Source organism: Cajanus cajan, chromosome 2 (assembly GCF_000230855.2).
Source record: "Cajanus cajan strain Asha chromosome 2, NIPB_CcT2T_4, whole genome shotgun sequence".
NCBI lineage: Eukaryota > Viridiplantae > Streptophyta > Magnoliopsida > Fabales > Fabaceae > Cajanus > Cajanus cajan.
Genome location: NC_138518.1, coordinates 13093236 through 13113178, shown reverse-complemented (window position 1 = coordinate 13113178; position 19943 = coordinate 13093236). Strand labels below are relative to the sequence as shown.

The 19943-nt window shown below is 35.7% G+C and overlaps 1 protein-coding gene across 1 annotated transcript; it reads left to right on the top strand.

The window, feature by feature from the left end:
- The first annotated feature begins 16906 nt into the window (after window positions 1–16906).
- Window positions 16907–17744, top strand: LOC109815367 (uncharacterized). Its single transcript, XM_083069944.1, has one exon. It carries the CDS (start codon window positions 16907–16909, stop codon window positions 17435–17437), a length of 531 nt encoding a protein of 176 aa, XP_082926070.1. The 3' UTR covers window positions 17438–17744.
- Window positions 17745–19943: the final 2199 nt, after the last annotated feature.

Sequence of the window (19943 nt, the reverse complement as noted above, 5' to 3'; positions counted from 1 at the left end):
AATACAGTTGTAAATTTCAACGCTGATTACCATCAGATCATCTTGGTCCAGGTCGATACCTTTGAAATCTGCCTCGGTGAAGGTTATGCTAGGCAAACGGCGACCTACTTTCTCCACTGCATGCACGTGTCGAACGGCCTGCAAGTGCCTCCGTTGCGCCGACGAGGAGGAGCCACCACCCGCGAATCCACCAGCTATGGTGTTGATGACTCGCCGGGGTTGTGCTGAAGGTTCCTATTCTCTTCTATCTCTTGACCGACTGCGCTCTCGGTATGAGCATGTTTCTGTCCTCCTTTGTTCATGTTGATCCTGCCGACGAGACCGATCAGCGTAGCGGGATGAATTTTGTCAGTCCACAAAGCCTTGTAGCTGCCCCTGCTTGATTAAATCTTCAATTTTATCCTTCAAGGCCGAGCATTCCTCTGTCGAATGTCCTCAGTTGCAGTGGTACCTGCAAGATTTGGTTGTATCGGCCTAGGGAGGGGTCGAAGCTCTTTTCGGGACGGCTAGGACCTCTAAAGCAAGTGCTTGCTCTAGTATTGTCGACCGGCTGGTGTTGAGCGGCGTATATTGAGAATACCTCGGTCCGCGGGGGGGGCTTCTCGCAAGGGACTAATTCTTTCTGACGGTTACGAAAAGTGTTTTCGGCCGACTTTTCAGGCTTGGCCGCTACCTCTGCTCTGGCCTAGTTGCGGAACTCAACTAATTCCTCCATTTGCATGTATTTGTCGGCTCGCCGCCGCAGGTCATCCATGTCGGTCGGTGGCTTCTTACAAATGTTGTTGGCAAAGGGACCTGGTTTCAAAGCGGTGGTGAGGTGGTGCAGAGCTACAATAGGGTTCAAGTCTCGAATTTCAAGTGCCGCTTTGTTGAATCGGCTCATAAATGTCCAAAGGGACTCCTTTTTCTCCTGACGAATGCTGACTAACGCCAATGAGGTCAGCTGGTGGGGACGGCTCGTGGTGAATTGAATGGTGAACTAAGAGGCTAACGTGTTGAACGAGTCAATCGAGTTAGCAGGAAGTCGAGTGAACCAGCTCAATGCACGTCCTTTCAACGACGTTGGGAAGATTCAGCACAAAGCCGCATCATCATTGGTGCTCAGAGTGACTTGAGTCAGGAACACATCGACGAGCTCGTCCGGATCGGTCGTACCATCGTACTTGTCAAATGGCAAGGACTTCCAATGATCGAGAAGTGACGACTGCATGATGTTCAGGGTGAAGGGATGTCGGTGTGCTCTGGCCAGGACGGAGTACATCGGTCAGCCGGCCGTTGGGGCGGCCGACACGTGGACGCCTGGGGCAGCAGCAGAAGTGTGGGGGATGGAGGTGTGATGGCCGAGCGAGTGGAACGACCCCTGAGTATGGGTCGACTCGGAGGGTTTCCAAGTGGGGTCCTGATGCTGGTTTTTGAGAGCGGCATTTTCTTCCCTCAGGGCAGCCATTTCACGAGCGTCTCTCTCTCGCTACTGCTTCATGGTGGCCATCTCTTCCTTCATCTGTCGTACCGTCTCGGCTAACCTCATCTCATCCACTGTCTCGGCATTGTCTGCCTCGGATCGGTGCTCATCGTCCGACTGGTGGTCTTCAGCATTGTTTCTCCTTGTCTTTGCCATGATTCTCTTCAACGTAGTGCTTAGTCTATTTCTGAAAAGCTATCGGTTCGGCCCCACGGTGGGCGCCAAAATGTACCTGTCTGAGGGCACACTCGTAATCTTCTGTGGGGAAGGGCCGAACGGGAGCTCCAGGTAGATACTTTGAAGGGGGGAGGTACCTGCAAAAGGCACTCCGACGCTCAAGTCAGGACAAGCACAATTTTCTAGGGTAATAAATGAACAGTGACGTACCTCGATATAAGTGACCTATTTATACTACCACTGATGGGCCTTGTCTACAGTGGGCCTCTTCTAAAGCTTACCAAATTAGGTAATACGACGTTAATCAGCTAATTATGTCTTAATCATGCACTTATCCTTGTTAACCGTGATCAATACTGTAATCTGTTTTATCCTTCGGCATCTCGCCGAGCCGACAGGTAAAGGCTTGGGATGTTGGACGTCTTCGGCTGTTGGTCGGGCCGATAAGTACTCGTTCAATTCTCCTGCTCGATCGGCGTTTGGCTGAGCCGATACGTAGTATGTGGAGACGCGTCATGGTGTTGTTCATATCGGCCTTCAGCCGAGCCGATATTGATAGCGGACTCTTCTCGACCTTCGGCTGTATGCCGAGCCGATGTTAACGTCTAGGTTTACGTAGGCATGGTTCAGTTCGCGTGGGTGTCTGACGGAACGGCACGTGTTGGTCCATGTGACCGATAGGGTCCTCCCGGTACATATGGTTTGATCTATTCATATATTTAAAGGCTTATTTATATAGCCTATTTTATACAAGATTTATAACACTAACCAACAAACTTAAATAGGCCGAGCCTAAATATTAAATATTATTATTAATAACTATATATAATGTAATATAATACTTAAAATGGTTGACCTAACAAACTTATACTTTTTTTTTAAAGTATGAATTCTTTTAGTTAAAAACTAAAAATTGACAAGTTTAGCGTTTTTGATAAATTTGTCTAGATAGGTGAGGTGCAATCTCCTAATAAGTTGTCTAGTTTATTTTCATTCTTAGTCACTATTGAATTTGTTATAAAATGTGAATGAAATTGAATTGAGATCATTAATGCACTGTATCATATTTGCTAACAAAATATTTGTTAAAGTCCTTAGAGGTGAGATCATTAAGTTTGAAGAATTGAGTGAGATCAAGTATGAAGATTTGAGGGATATCAAAGTCACAATAGGAAAGAGTAGTACTCTTCAAGTCATTGATTACTTTTGCGTTGTTAGTGATTTGTATAGAAACATGTATCATTGACTGAACTATTGAAAAATAAAGCTGAAGATAAAATAAATATCCATTTTTTTTATAAAAATTCATGTAAGTCGGTGCCTTTGTATGCTTATTACTTGTGTAGTTCTTTAAATTCGCAAATAGTTGCATGAATCCTAGTATTCATGTGATAAAAAATAATGAATCATATTGCAATATGTTCGTATGACAATATATATAATTAGAAATATCATATTACTAACCTGATTCCATTAGAGTTACCTTAGAGAGAAAAGAAATGATCTCGAATTGAGACATTTTTGCCCACTTTTTAAGAAATTGAGTCAAGGTCTATATTAGCTTAATGAGATATCTAATATATAAATTTTTAGTGGTAAGTAGAGACCTCTCAATGGATTACTCACAATAAATGACCCATCCCATCAAAGGGTCATTTTCATCATAAAACATGTTTACTAAAATTCTATAACAGTTATATAATTGACACATAATTGATAATTAATTATAATTTAATAATATTTTAATTCTTGTTTAGTACTAATCCAATTATAATTAAAATAATTTAACATTCTCCCACTTGGATAACATTAATCAATTATTTAAATATAGTAATCATTGAGACAAAATGACAATTACTATCAAAACACATATATATGTCAATAAATAATATATATCAAAGATTTAACATGACAAATAATAATATCCAATAAGGATACATATCATAATGTTAAATACTCAATTCTTATAATATGAAATAGTACAATTTAAGAAAAAAATATTTTCAACAATGGTCCAAACAAAAAAAAATGTTATAAGTGATACAATAATGAAAATAGTGTTATTTTATGCATATCTCACAATGTATGATTTCAAACTCCCGCTGATCTAAAATATCAAAACTTAACCAAACTACAAGTTGCAATATTTTGATAAAATCCATTAATTAAGAAACGGCCATATAGTGCAAAAATAACTTTTAAAATCAAAGTTTTGAAATTGGTTAAGAAACTCATTTTAAAAGTGATGTGGTGGTATTTTAGTAAATATTGTTACCATTTTTAAGATTAGTTAAACTTTAACCAATTTTCAAAGACTTTTTAAAATTGGTTCACCATTGACCGATTTTAAAATGTGTGTCTGATTCTACTTTTAAAATTGGTTCTATTTGACCTGATTTTATATAAGTGTGAGATTGTACAGTTGATGATGGCATAAAGGAATTAATTTGTATTGTCTATACCAATAAGATGCATATACTTTTTGGTAACATATCACATAAGAACTCCACAATTAAGTATGCTTGTCTTGGAGGGATTTAGGCATGGATGACATTTTGAGAAGTTTCCCAGAAAGAGTGTGAACGAGGACAAAGTACATTGAAAAGTCTTGTGTTGATTTTTGGGGTTAATCGTTGATCCTAGAGACAGTAGTGTTAGTCACTTAGCCTCAATTAACTTAAGAGGGGGGTGAATTAAGTTTTCCAAATTTTCCTCTTATAAGATTTTTCTGAATTACTTTCTTACAAATTCAATTCCTTAGATAAATTTATATGTAAAGAATGAATGATGCAAAACTACTCAAACACAATTAAATAACAAGTAATTAAAAGTGTAGGGAAAGAATAATTGCAAACTCAATTTTATACTGATTCGGTCAATCCTGCCTACGTCTAGTCCTCAAGTCTCCCACTTGAGATTTCCACTATTCTTGTAACTCTTACAAGACTTGAATCCTCCAACACCTTGGAACTCCCTTTCCTTGTGTTGAGATTCAAAAACCAACAAGGAGAAAAACCCTTTCTCCTTTACAGATCAAATGATCAATTGAGTATAATGTAGTAACTCTCTTTGAAGAGTAGATTTTACACTTTGATGATCTTAAATAACTCTTTAGAGATTTTGCAAATGACTTTGGCCAAGGAGTTCTTGTAATAGATTTACATTTGAGTTTGTAACCTTCTTCTGAAAAATTATAGGTATTTATAGACAATTATTTCTTGGGTTGTGTCTTTTCATGAAGAGTTGTAACTCTTTATAATTTTTCAAAAAAGATACTCTGATAATCGATTAAAAGACTTGGTAATCGATTACAACGGTTTATAAGTTCAAAATGTTTGAAACATTGTATCATTTAAATTCAAATTTTGAAGTTTCATTTTCTGGTAATCGATTACAATGACTGGTAATCGATTACCAGAGCATATTTTAACATTTACACCAGATAGATAATACTAAATTAGCTTTTGAAAACTTAAGATATAGAAAACTTCTATTTTGCAGTTAAAATATTTTTGTTTAATCTTTTGAATACTCTTTTTTCTTTCTTTTCAAACAACTTATTCTTATACTCAAAAAAGTTTAGGTTTTCTTGAAATCCTTATTTTAATGGGCAAGTAAAATTTGCAATTTTTAAAGGTTCATTTTACATATCAAGCTAAGTAGTCAAGACTTATCTAGTTATTACTTGAGATCTTGCTTCTTGATCAACTTGATTTAACTTGACCTTTTATTTTCTTCAATACTTTGGCATCATCAAAACTTATGCATATGTTCTTCCACAGGAGGTCATCTCAAAAAGGGATAATGGGTTCTAATTAGTGAAGTGTTCTAACCAGCAAGGAGTTATGTAAAGTATCACCATATGAAAAGTCATGGAGTGGAGATGCTAAGAAGTCAAATATGAGGGATGTTACAACAATCAATAGAAATGCTAGAGACACACATCACAAATTGCAAAAACCAATACACCTAGCCAAAAATGTCACCATAATCGTAAAAGGAAACAAATAACCTTGTACTAGTACAAGTATGAAATTCAACGCATGGAATTTATTGCACATAAAATAATTGTCAAATCATGCATTAAATGCAATATGACACCAAAACTCAACTTTCCCGCCTTGACAAGTCTTGTGCATTGACCAAATAATCCAACTCCAATCCTAACTCTTACATGCCCATTTGCTCGACATAACCTCACTTGCAACTCCTATGCCTTAAAAAGCTTGGAGCTCCGAGGACTTGTGTGCCACCTAGCTCATCTAGGTCGACCTTACTAGTACATCACAAGTTGATCTTCTTACCAGTACGGTCAAAAGTTAATCTCCTTACAAGTACGATCACAAGATTATCTCCTTATCAGTATGATCACAAGTTGATTTCTTTATCATTACTATCATAAGTTGATATCTTTACTAGTATAATCACAAGATGATCTCCTTACCAATAAAATCACAAGTTGACCTCTTTACCAATACGATCACAAGTTGATCTCTTTATTAGTACAACAATAAACTAATCTCTTTACCGGTACGATCATAAGTTGATATCATTACCTGTACAACCACAAGATGATCTCCTTACCATTACGATCAAAAAATGCTCTCCTTAGCGACTTCCACATAATTAATAACTTCTCCCCTCTAAAGAACTTGGAGCTCATGGGACTTATATACTAGCCATTTCAGCCAAGCCAAGCCAATCACCCTAGCTTGTAGACATTACCTTGGTCAAGTTGAGTTAACTTCCTCTAACTCGCCCACACCAGGCCTCTCATCCATCCTCATGCAATAAAACCCAAAATGGTCAAATTTGTAATGGCTAGCAATATAAATATCTCCCATAAATATCATATCTTGGCACATTGTATTCACATATGGAATATCTTCACATATGAATAATATCTTTGCTAATTAATAATATATCTCCTCTAATTAATGACAATATTCTTATGCAATCACAAGAAGATATCTTCAAGATATCATGCAACACTATTAAACATATATAGGGCATCAAGTATCATACTATCGTAACCTAATTCTTCACTTAAATTCTCTTTTAAATTCAGCGTCGGAGTGTTTTTGCATGTGCCTCTCCCCCTTCACGAAAACTGGAGCAATTGAACATTATCTCCACCTTAGGAGCATTTGTAGGATTTTGATAAAAAAAAAATACACTGTATTAAGAAATCACATTAATAGAAATATATTGATAGGATATAATCACTAGTGGAAAAAAAAATATTTAAGATCGGTTATTTTTTACTTTTAAGATCGGTTAAAGAACCGGTCTTAAAAGAGACGGTCTTAAAAGATGAACTTTTAAGATCGGTTACGAAATAACCGATCTTAAAAGTATCAAGTTTAATTTTTTTATTTAATTTTAATAAACTTATTAATGTAACAACTCTCATGTTTGGCCTGTTAAGAATGTTATTTCACGACACTTCACTTTTCAACGTGTTTTGTCCTTACTGCACATTTTCTGGGAAACTTTCCAGAAGGTCACCCATCCCTATATTACTCCAAGTCAAGCACGCTTAACTGTGGAGTTCTGATGAGATAAGCTACCAAAAAGTAAATGCATGTTGTTAGTATAAGTAGTACAAATTAATTCATTTAAGTGATCATCAACTATACAATCTCATACTTATACTATTTTTGGATCCCTCTTACTTTGGTATGTCTAGACCGCTATAAAAATATAATAATTATATTATCAATAATAATAATTATATTATATTTAATTAATCTTTATATATATATATATATATATATATATATATATACTCAAGGACGGAGCCAAGGGGGGACCTACGGGTGCCACGGCCCCCCCAACAATTTTAATTTTTTTTTATATACATATATATTACTATATGGCACCCCCTATTTTTAATATAAACTCATATGTATAATTAAATGAATAACCCAAATTTATTTTTTATTCAACTTTTGGACTTCTGGTACTGGTACGGCCTGCTATGTGGTATCACTTTGGAATTTTTTTTTTTTTTTTTTAAATGTAGCGCCTCATTTGATCATTCCAATTCTTGCCTTCTCAATTCTCAAGTAACACTGGCAATAGGAATAGGATTGGCTAGTGACTATTGACTAGTTAGCATCACAATTCACAGCTTGCACCACGTCAATCAATAATCATCAATTCGTCATTGATTCTTATTTCATAACAACACCTGCACCGCATCATTGGTTCTTCAATCTCTCCTTGGCTCCTTGCGTCTTCAATCTCTCTTTTTATTTTAGTTCTTCAAAAGGTAAATTAACACTTCTTTTTTGTTACTAATATTTTAATGAATGTTTTCTTTTAATTGTTTTAATATTTTCCCCTTTGCTATTATGCTGAAAACCCTTTTCCCCTCAATTTAATTAGAATTTGTTAAGAGTGTTACTGTGTTAGTGTTGTTGCCTATTTCGTATGATTTTTATAGTTTTAAATTCTTTTAGGTTCAATGAAGATGAGGAAGACAACTATTGAATCATTTTTCAAAAGAAAAGAGAGAGATGATGAAGAAACACTGTCTAATACACCAATTTCAAATTTAGATACAAATGTTGATGATGTTGCTGAAGTTGATGAGCAACAGCCACCTCCTCCCAAAGCTTTGAGGACTGAACAAGAAACAATTGAGAGTGGTACCTTGATTCGCGATCCTGGAAAACGTTTACAAATTTGAAACTATCCTATTAATCAACAAGATGATATTCGTAGGGCGTATGTGAAGTTTGGACCATATCAATTTTTAATGGATTTGTATCCACTTTCAGGTCTTGAAGATCATCCTCGCCGATTTCAAGCTCATTGGTTTAGAATGTTTTCTTGGTTAGAATATTCACCGGAAAAAGATGTTGCCTATTGTTTTCCATGTTTTTTATTTTCTAAAAAACCAAGTCCATTCACTTCGGCAGGATTTAGAAATTGGAAGAAAGTGAATAATGGAAAAGATTGTGCATTTTTATCTCACATGGGGAAAAATATTAATTCTGTTCACAATGCTGCTCTTAGATGTTTAGAAGATTTCAAGAATCAATCATGCCACATTGATAAAGTGTTGAACAAGCAAACTTCACAGCAAATTCTAAGCAATCGGTTGCGTCTTAAAGTATCCATCGATGTGGTTAAATGGTTGACATTTCAAGCTTGTGCTTTTAGAGGACGTGATGAGAGTTTGTGGTCAACAAATCGAGGTAACTTTCTTGAAATGATTAAACTCTTAGCTTCTTATAATAACGAAGTAGATCAAGTTGTCTTGGAGAATGCTCCTCAAAATGCAAAATACACTTCACCTACTATTCAAAAAGAAATTTTAAATGTTTTTGCTAGAAGGGTGCAAAATGAAATTCGAGAAGAGATTGGTGATGCAAAATTTTGTTTGATTATTGATGAAGCTCGAGATGAATCTAAGAGAGAAAAAATGGCTATTGTTATTAGATTTGTTGATAAGAATGGATTTGTTAAAGAGCGCTTCTTGGATTTAGTACATGTGAAAGATACTACATCATCCACTCTTAAGCAAGAAATCTGTTTAGTATTGTCTAATCATAATCTCAACATTGAAAATATTAGAGGCCAAGGATATGATGGAGCTAGTAATATGCGTGGAGAGTGGAATGGTTTGCAAGCTCTTATTCTTCAAGAATGTCTTTATGCATATTATGTACATTGTTTGGCTCATCAGTTACAATTAGCTCTTGTTGCTGCATCTAAAGATTCAAGTGATGTTCATGCTTTTTTTCAAAACTTGAGTAGGATTGTTAATGTTGTGTGTTCTTCTTGCAAACGCAATGATGAGTTACATAATGCTTGTGATATTTGTAGTCTAGCTAAGAAATTTTACTCTTCAGATTTTTCTGACCAAGAAATGATTCATATGGAATATGAATTGCAACATTATGAGTTTGATGTGCCAAAGGATCCCAAATTTCATAATTTGTCAACTCTTGGTGAATTATGTCAAAAACTAGTAGAGGTTGGCAAATCAAATGTTTATCCTTTAATTGATCGATTGATACGACTTGATTATAAAGATTATAAAAACAAGTTTGCGCAACAAGATGGAAGATGGTTTTCTTACTGACTACATGATTGTTTATATTGAGAAGGAGATTGCACGAAGATTTACAACTGATATGATAATTGATGATTTTTACTTCATGAAACAACGACGGGCACAACTTAAGAAATAAAGGTACATACTTGAATAACTTGATCTTGCAATATGTTCGATATATTTATCAAATGTAAATATGAGAAATAATTTTTATTAAATTATGTTAATTATTATCTAGTTTTGTCAGATAATATGCTTTTGATACTTTAATTTTCATTTATTATAAATTATATATTATTTATTCTCGGCCCCCCAGTATTTGAAATCCTGGCTCCGTCCCTGTATATACTTACTTATATAATTAACAATCTACTTATTTCTATTTAAAATTAATATTATTATACAATTTAAATTATTTATTATAAATTTAAAAGTTTAAATAATAATTTATATATTTTAAAATGATAAGGGTTATAATAATACTGGTGTAACTTTTACTAAGTATTACACTGCTCAATAACTTTATACTAAATGTGAATTTTGTAAATCCAACCGTTAGAATGAAAGTTCATATCACTTTATATGTTTATATAAAATTTTGTTAAAATTGAACAGCAACTTGAAGGTAATCAAAGTGTTCATATTTTAGTATATTTTGAAATGTGTATATTATATCAATTTTTTTTTATAAGAATGAAGTATCAAATCATCTTTAATTAATATAAAATTTGGTATATATGAGCTAAGAGTAAAAAACTTTCAATCTAACGGTTGAATTTATAAAATTCACATTTAATATAAAGTTATTGAGCGGTTTAATACTTAGTAAAAGTTACACCAGTGTTATTACACTACAAAAAAAATAGGTAATTATTGGGGGTTATTTTCTGGCGGTCTTAATAAACCGCCAGAAAATGTTAACTTTATGGAACAAATATTAATCGTCACAAGTTATCACATTTTCTAGCGGTTTCAAACCGTCAATATTCAATTCCTTTTAATCTTGTCACTGTAACATCCTGAAAATTTTTACTAATGTAATAATTAATTGTTATTATTATTTTTATATATGGAGATTAATTCTTATGATTATTTTAACCAATTAAATGGATTTTATAAAGTATTTTAGATATTTTTAATAAATATGAATATTTTAATGATAATTATTTACGAAAAAATATTTTATATTTTAGTAGCCCAGAACGGGTCGTTCCGAAATTTGAACGGGCCGTTCCAAACTACTAGAATAGCATATAAATCTTGCATCGAAACGGGTCGTTCCAAGACATGTTTTTATGAGAAAAATTTGAAACCAGAACGGGCCGTTCTGATTTAAGAACGGGCCGTTCCGGTACACGATTTTATAAGAAAATTTAGAATCTAGAACGGGCCGTTCCAATTGAAGAACGGGTCGTTCCGGTTATATTTTTTACATAGCATTAATAAGTCTAGAATGGGCCGTTCCGGTGGCATATTTTTGAGGTGACGAAGGAATCCAGAACGGGCTGTTCCGGTTTCGGAACAGGCCGTTCTAGCCACGGCCTGGTGCCTATAAATAGAGCGTTTTGCACTCTTTAAAATTCATTTCTTCATTTTCTAATCTTTTTCCTCCTTTCTATCTGAAGACGAAGGGGAACCTAGAGGGGGCGACCATCAAGATTCGACTCCTGCTTATCGAGGTAAGGGGGGAGTGAGAAATCTTGATCTGGGTGTGCGAATATATGCTGGGTAGTGGGATTGGCCCCCAATCCTGTGTTTGCTGTATTTTTTTTGTATGCTCATGTGTGAGGGGTTTCTCCCAATCGTATCTGTTTTACTTATTATTTTTCTTATATGCAATTAATTGTATGATTTAGAGTGCTTTATGGGTTCCTATGGGAAACCCTATGAAAAATAGGCAAAATATAAATATTTTCTGTTTTGATTTCTGATTGTTCTATTGTATTCCTTGTTAAATGTAATGTGTAACTATGTGATTAATTTTGATAATAAATATGTTTTGATATGATTTAGAGTGCTCTATGGGTTCCTGCGGGAAACCCTATGAGAAATAGGTAAAATATAAATATTTTCTGTTTTGATTTCTGATTGCTCTGTTATATTTCTTGTTTGATGAGATGTAAAAATATGTATTTAATTTTATAAATAAACGAGTTTTGATATAAATTAAAGTGCTCTGTGAAGGCTTGGTGAATATGATGAGATAATGTGATAATATGAAATGTGATTGAGACATGAGATATGAAATGTGATAATGAAATATGATGAGATAATGTGATGATGTGATATGACCATGGGAAATGATAATGTGATATGAGAATGCATAGAGTCTTGATTGACATGCATCATTTGCATAAGTGTTTTAAGGGTACGATATGGAATACACCGCCAAAGAAGGCCCCCTAGTGTAAAAGCTTTGGGGATTAGTCCTTGGGGATAGCTCGGTTTGGAAGTCCCAGTCTCGCCCATTGTGTGCATGGGATGTATCTTGCGCGGCTTAGCTATCCCGACGAGACTCTGGTAGTATATCCTTCTAGTGAGAGTGCGCAGAGGGTGTGACCCGGCATGTACTCCTAGACTACTCTTCGTGTATTGGTAGCGGCAATATGCCATGTGATGTTTTACTGGCGCCACATGCATGATAACATGTAGTCCGTGTCCATACACGTGCATTTTCAATGTTATATAATTAATTGATATTTTTATGTCTTGGATGAGTGAGATGTAATATTGTTATTAATAAATCTTTGTTATATCTGTCTTGTTTGTGTTTGGCTATTCGGTGTGTATTTCTACACTGTGAGCTAGAGTGAGATGTTTCTCACTCCCTTTTCTTTTTGTTGTTCTCCTTTGACTGTTGTACAGGTGATTATCAGCATGGGGCTGGAATTGTAGGTGATGAAGCTTAGGCTTCAGAGTTTGGCTTTACTCTGATAGGACATGTGACATCGGGGCGTAGATAGGATTAAATTAGAATGTTCACTTATTAAATTATTTTTGGAGACTTTACTTTTATTTTATTTTTTTTAAAATTTTGCTGATTTTGTTAAGTTATGCATGTGGTACTCTCTATTTGAACACGTTGGATTTTTTTTTAATTATAAAATGTTTTATTATTCAAATTTTATTATTATGTGTTATGATATGCGGGGTAGAGGGTGTCACATTTAGTGGTATCAGAGCAGGTCGATCCAATCGGCCGTTAGTTATGAGTCTACTGTGCTTGTTTGATAGATGAATGATAAAATGAATTAATTGTGAAATTTATGCTAGCGTGATGTTTGATTATGTCTTTTGTTTATTTGATTTTGTGTACTATTTTCTTAGACTATGGCTGGTAGAAATGATCGTGCGATTGCTGATGCCCTCCAAGCGTTGGCACAAGCTGTGAGTAACAATAATAGGGTTGAAGTCGCTCCTAACTGGTTGGAGCAATTTCAACGAAATAATCCACCTACTTTCAAAGGAGGATATGACCCAGATGTTGCGATGAATTGGCTAATGGAGATCGAGAAGATTTTCAATGCCATGGAGTGTCCTCTCGCTTAGAAGGTGATGTTGGCTACCTTCATGTTGACTGCTGATGCCCATTTTTGGTGGGAAGGAGCACTTCAAAGGATGATTGATGGAGGAGTGCAATTGAATTGGGACAACTTCAAAAAGGTCTTCCTTGAGAAGTATTTCCCGGATGATGTGAGGAGTCAGAAGGAAGTTGAATTTCTCAAGCTGAAGCAAGGGAATGATACAGTGGCAGAGTATGCTGCAAAATTTGATGCTCTGGTTCGCTATTGTACTCATTATCATGGTGAGGGTGGTGAAAGGGCTAAGTGCATTAAGTTTGTGAATGGCCTTCGTCCTGAGATAAAGACAGCGATCAATTATCAAGAGATTTATCACTACCCGACGCTTGTCAACAAGAATAGAATCTACAACCGTGACAACCGTGCACGTGCTGTTTTTTACAAGGGAGCTGGAGGTCCTATGCGTGCTGCAAGTTCTAGTGCTCCGGGTAAGAGTAAGCCTTACTCCGCTCCTGCCAAGTTTCAAGGAAATCATGCTAAGAGTAGATCTGTTGCTGGAAATTCTTTCGTAAGTGGTGCTGCTAGTGTAGGAGGCTCTGTTTTTACACCTACTAGTCGATGCAAGAAATGTGGGCTACGTGGGCATGAGCACTATAACTGTCCTGACAAGGAAATAACATGTTTCAACTGTAATGGCAAGGGTCATATTAGTACTCAGTGTCCACAACCACCAAGGCAACGCATGATGGGAACAGGAGCTAGTTCTCAACCTAAGCGTCCAAAGACTCCTGGAAGAGTATTTGCTCTTAGTGGTGCTGACGCTGCTCAGACTGAAAATTTAATACAAGGTATTTGTTTCATAGCTGAGAATCCTTTTGTTGTACTGTTCGACTCTGGTGCAACTCATTCTTTCATTTCTTTTGCCTGTGTCCAAAAATTGAAATTGCCAGTGTCTTATTTGAGCTATGATCTAGTTGTAGAAACCCCCACAGATGGTCCCATAACTACTTCTAGTATTTGTCTTAAATGTCCAATTGTTATTTCTGAAAGACAATTTCTAGTTGACCTTATCTGTTTGCCTCTTAGTCAACTAGATATCATTCTTGGAATGGACTGGTTATCTTCCAATCATGTCCTACTAAATTGCTTTGAAAAATCCATATCTTTTGGTGAGAGTAAGTGTGCGGAGTTTTTAAGTGCTAATAAAATAAAAACTTGTTTAAAGGAAAATGAAAAGGTTTACATGATTCTTGCCTGTTTGACACTTGAGAAAGACCATGAGCTTAGTGAGATTCCCTTAGTGAGTGAGTTTCCTGAAGTTTTCCCTAAGGACATGTCTAGCTTACCACCTGAGAGAGATTGAGTTTTCCATAGACTTAGTACCTGGCACTGCACCCATATCTATAACACCTTATAGAATGTCCCCTAAGGAGTTAGCTGAACTCAAGAAACAAATAGAAGAGCTTCAAGAGAAACAATTCATTAGACCTAGTGTCTCGCCTTGGGGAGCGCCTGTTTTATTGGTTAAGAAGAAAGACGGAAGCATGAGGTTGTGCGTAGACTATAGGCAACTGAATAAAGTGACCATTAAGAATAAGTATCATTTTCCTAGAATAGATGACCTTATGGACCAACTAGTTGGGGCTTGTGTGTTTAGTAAGATAGATTTGAGATCAGGTTATCACCAAATTCGAGTGAAATCTGAGGATATCCCAAAGACTGCTTTTAGGACTCGTTATGGGCACTATGAATATTTAGTTATGCCTTTTGGTGTGACTAATGCACCTGGAGTATTCATGGATTATATGAATAGGATCTTTTACCCTTACTTGGATAGATTTGTAGTGGTCTTCATAGATGACATCCTTGTATATTCTAAGACTAGGGAGGAACATGTTGAGCACCTTAGGATTGTCCTTCAAACCCTTAAGGAGAAGCAATTATATGCTAAATTGTCTAAGTGTGAGTTTTGGCTTAATAGTGTCAGCTTTTTGGGACATGTGATCTCTGAGGGAGGAATAGTTGTAGATCCTTCTAAGGTGGAAGTGGTACTTGAGTGGAAAACACCTAAGTCAGTTTTTGAGATTAGGAGTTTTCTAGGACTAGCTGGGTATTATAGGAGGTTTATAGAGGGTTTTTCTAAATTAGCCTTACCTTTGACCAAATTGACTAAGAAGAACCAACCTTTTGTATGGGACTCTAAGTGTGAAGAGAACTTTCAGGAGCTTAAAAGGAGGTTAACTAGTGCCCCTAGTGAAACCTTTGTAGTGTATTGTGATGCCTCTAAGATGGGTTTAGGAGGGGTGCTTATGCAGAAGGGAAAGGTAATAGCTTATGCATCTAGGCAATTGAAAACCCATGAACAGAACTACCCTACCCATGACCTTGAATTAGCTACAGTAGTATTTGTTCTTAAGTTGTGGAGACATTACTTGTTTGGATCTAGATTTGAGGTTTTTAGTGACCATAAAAGCCTTAAGTACTTGTTTGACCAAAAAGAATTGAATATGAGGCAGAGGAGATGGTTAGAGTTCCTTAAGGATTATGATTTTCAATTGAATTACCACCCTGGCAAGGCTAATGTTGTAGCTGACGCTTTAAGTAGGAAATCTTTGAGAATGTCCTCTTTGATGATTAAGGAATTGCGTATGATTGAGGAGTTTAGAGATATGAGCTTAGTGTGTGAGATGACCCCTAAGAGTATTAAGTTGGGAGCCTTGAGAGTGACTAATAGCTTGATAGATGAAATTAGAGAAGGTCAAAAGGTAGATCCTTTCTTATTGAGTCAAGTAGAAAAGTTGAATCAAGGTGTGGAGAGTGAGTTTAGAGTTGGAGTGGATGGAGTATTGAGATTTAAGGATAGGTTATGCATTCCTAGTGTGCTTGAGCTTAAGAGAGCAATCCTAGAAGAAGGTCATAGGAGTAGCCTTAGTATCCATCCAGGAGCCACTAAGATGTACCTAGACCTTAGAAAAATGTTTTGGTGGCCTAAGATGAAGAGGGAAGTAGAGGAATTTGTGTATGCCTGCCTAATATGTCAGAAAGCTAAGGTAGAACACCAAAGACCTTCAGGTTTGTTACAACCTTTAGATGTGCCTGTGTGGAAGTGGGATAGCATCTCTATGGATTTTGTAGTTGGGTTACCCAGGACAGTGAAGAACTTGGATGCTATATGGGTCATTGTGGATAGATTGACTAAGTCTGCCCATTTTATTCCCATTAACATTAGATACCCTTTGGAGAGGTTAACCAAGTTGTACATAGGTGAGATTGTGAGGTTGCATGGAGTTCCTACTAGTATAGTTTCTGATAGAGATCCTAGGTTCACCTCTAGATTTTGGGAGAGCTTGCATAAGGCTTTAGGCACTAAGCTTAGATTGAGTTCAGCCTATCATCCCCAAACAGATGGCCAAACTGAGAGAACCATACAATCTTTGGAAGACTTGCTGAGGGCTTGCATTTTAGAGCATGGGGGTAGTTGGGATAGTTTCTTACCTTTGATAGAGTTTACCTACAATAATAGCTACCATTCTAGTATTGGGATGGCCCCTTATGAGGCTTTGTATGGTAGAAGATGTAGGACCCCCCCTATGTTGGGTAGAGCCTGGAGAGAATGCTATATTAGGACCTGAGATAGTTCAACAGACTACTGAAAAGGTTAGGATGATCCAGGATAAAATGAGAGCATCCCAGAGTAGGCAGAAAAGCTACCATGATAAAAGAAGGAAGGACCTTGAGTTTAAAGAGGGAGACCATGTATTCCTTAAAGTAACTCCTTGGACTGGAGTTGGTAGAGCACTTAAATCTCGCAAGCTTACTCCACGATTCATTGGTCCCTACCAGGTCCTTAAGAGGATTGGTGATGTAGCTTACCAAATTGCGTTACCTCCATCCCTATCAAACCTTCATAACGTCTTTCATGTTTCCCAACTCAGAAAATACATTCATGACCCATCTCATATTGTTGAATCTGACAACATTCAGTTAAAGGATAACCTCACCTATGAAACTATACCTTTGAGGATTGAGGATAAGAGGGTAAAGCAACTAAGAGGTAAGGAAATTCCTTTAGTCAAGGTTGTTTGGGGAGGAAATGTTGAAGAAAGTGCTACGTGGGAATTAGAAAGTCAGATGCAAGAAACATATCCATTTTTATTTGCTTCAGGTAATTTCGGGGACGAAATTTCTAAAAGGAGGGGAGAATTGTAACATCCTGAAAATTTTTACTAATGTAATAATTAATTTTTATTATTATTTTTATATATGAAGATTAATTCTTATGATTATTATTATTTTGCTCTGATAGGACATGTGACATCGAGGCGTAGATAGGATTAAATTAGAATGTTCACTTATTAAATTATTTTTGGAGACTTTACTTTTATTTTATTTTATTTTTAAATTTTGCTGATTTTGTTAAGTTATGCATGTGGTACTCTCTATCTGAACACGTTGAATTTTTTTTTAATTATAAAATGTTTTATTATTCAAATTTTATTATTATGTGTTATGATATGCGGGATAGAGGGTGTCACAGTCACAGTCAGCTATCTTCCACGTGACGAATGTGTTCCTTTGATTAAATTAAAAATTAAAAGAAAACTAATAAGTTAATTTGAAAGAAAATTAATATAAAAAAAATCCTTAAAAAATTATTTACCCTATAACGAAATTGAAACGCATTTTGTGAACCTACATACATTCCATTTTCCACTGAGAAATCGCTAACGAGACATGATGAAAAATATTTGAAGCTCGTTTGTAAAACTCGTACGCGTAGTTTCTGGTCATTCCATTTTCAATATTCATGTGTGCATTTGTTCAAAAATTCATTGAAAGTGAATTTTCAAATATCTAATTGGATTGAGTTTGCTCTGTTTTCATTGATTTCATTTTGTGCAGGTTTTAAATTTTTTATAGATCCTATAATATTTTCAAAGCTTTCTTTAGGTTCAATATCAAATGCTTCTGCACTTGCAGGAATCCAATTAGCATCAAGAGCGGGATCGTGGCTGCGTAGGGCACCGACGATGTCTGGAACAGCGTCGTTGTCGAACTCGGCACCGACGCACTGTACCCCATCGCGAGAAGGGTGCAATCGACGGCGGTGGCGGTTGTCGTCGACGGCGTCATGGTTGGAGTTGCTGTTATGACGAAGCAGGCGCTGAAACGCCACATACCGATGTGAGGACGCACTTTATGTAAGCTCTTAATATTTTTTTGTTGTGTTACTATCAATTTTGAGCAATTGTTGGTGTATATATAACTTATAAGAATTGTTGTTGCGAACAATTGGTTTTTATTATTACGCATATTTTTCTAGTTTGATAATGGCTAACCTTTCTAATGTAATTTGTCGAATCATCTTGCATGAATAATTAGGACAACTTTAGTGGATATATAGTATTTAGTATATGAAATTTTGTTCCTCTATCACTGCATAGAAATGGAAGATTGTGTAAATGAGGTCACAGAAGATGTTGTGGTACATGGTTTGACAAAAGTGGAGTGGTTAGTTAACTTTCCATTGTTATATTTGTGTTCTTAGAAGTTAGAATTAATGAATTCAAGGAATTTGTGTTGTGGACTACACTATGTTCTATGATATTAGACTTTGCGTTTAAAAAATAAACACTTTGCAGCAAGTTCAATCCCTAAAAGGATTCATTGTTTGTCTTTGCGTTTGACTGATGAGTATTTGTCAAATGCTCATGCCAGTAAACAACTGCCTCCTCCAGAGTTACTACCCACACTGTCTGACAACTCTTACTATCATTTTATTGTTTCAACTGATAACATCTTGGCTGCTTCAGTAGTTGTTACTTCTACTGGGCAGTCATCTCATAAACCTGAGTAGTCCTCCATGTCATCATTGACAAAAAAACTTACGCTGGTATCACTCTTGGTTTACACTAAATCCTGCCTCTCCTACTATAGTTCAAGTTAAAGGCATTCACTAGTTTGATTGGTTGACTAGAGAAAATGTTCCAGTGCTTGAAGCCGTAGAAAATCAAAATGGGATCAAGAATTACTACCATAGGAGTCATTTTTCTGAAACCAATCTCAATGATACCAATCCATGTCAATTTGCCTCCATGTTGCAGGCTAGAAGTCCAAAGTATATATCTTTACTCAATTATCTTTGCATTTACATACCTGGGGTAAGTTGGATTCAATAATTATCGCTCATTGTCTTCTTTCTCAATCTGTTTGTTCTCTTTCTCTAAATATTGGTGAAATTAAAAATTTTTCGAGTGATAATTCACCAAAAAACTGGGAATAATGCATTTTTATTAGGTTTGGCAAAGAATCTTGTATTGTATGTGATTTTTATATTTTATAATGTATAGTGAGTGAATGAAACTTGAAATGAATGATTGACCTAAGACCTTAGAACATGGCTTCTATATTGGCCCAATCCAAGCTAAATATTATCTATTAATAGATTCTACATTTTAAGCTCATAAAAGCTTCTTAACTGAATTTGTAGTGGCAAAAGTGGCTTATAAGATCTCGAGTTCTCACAAATTACAATAATTAAAGAAAGTGGTATTTTATGGAATATTTACATTGTTTTATTAGCATTTAGCACTTATGTACCAATCTTATGAGCCAATTTGACATAGGAATATTTTACATTTTGGAGAAAATTTTCCTTCTCTTGTTTGTGCTGATTGTGTTTGCCCCAATATTATTACTAATTTAATGCTTTTCT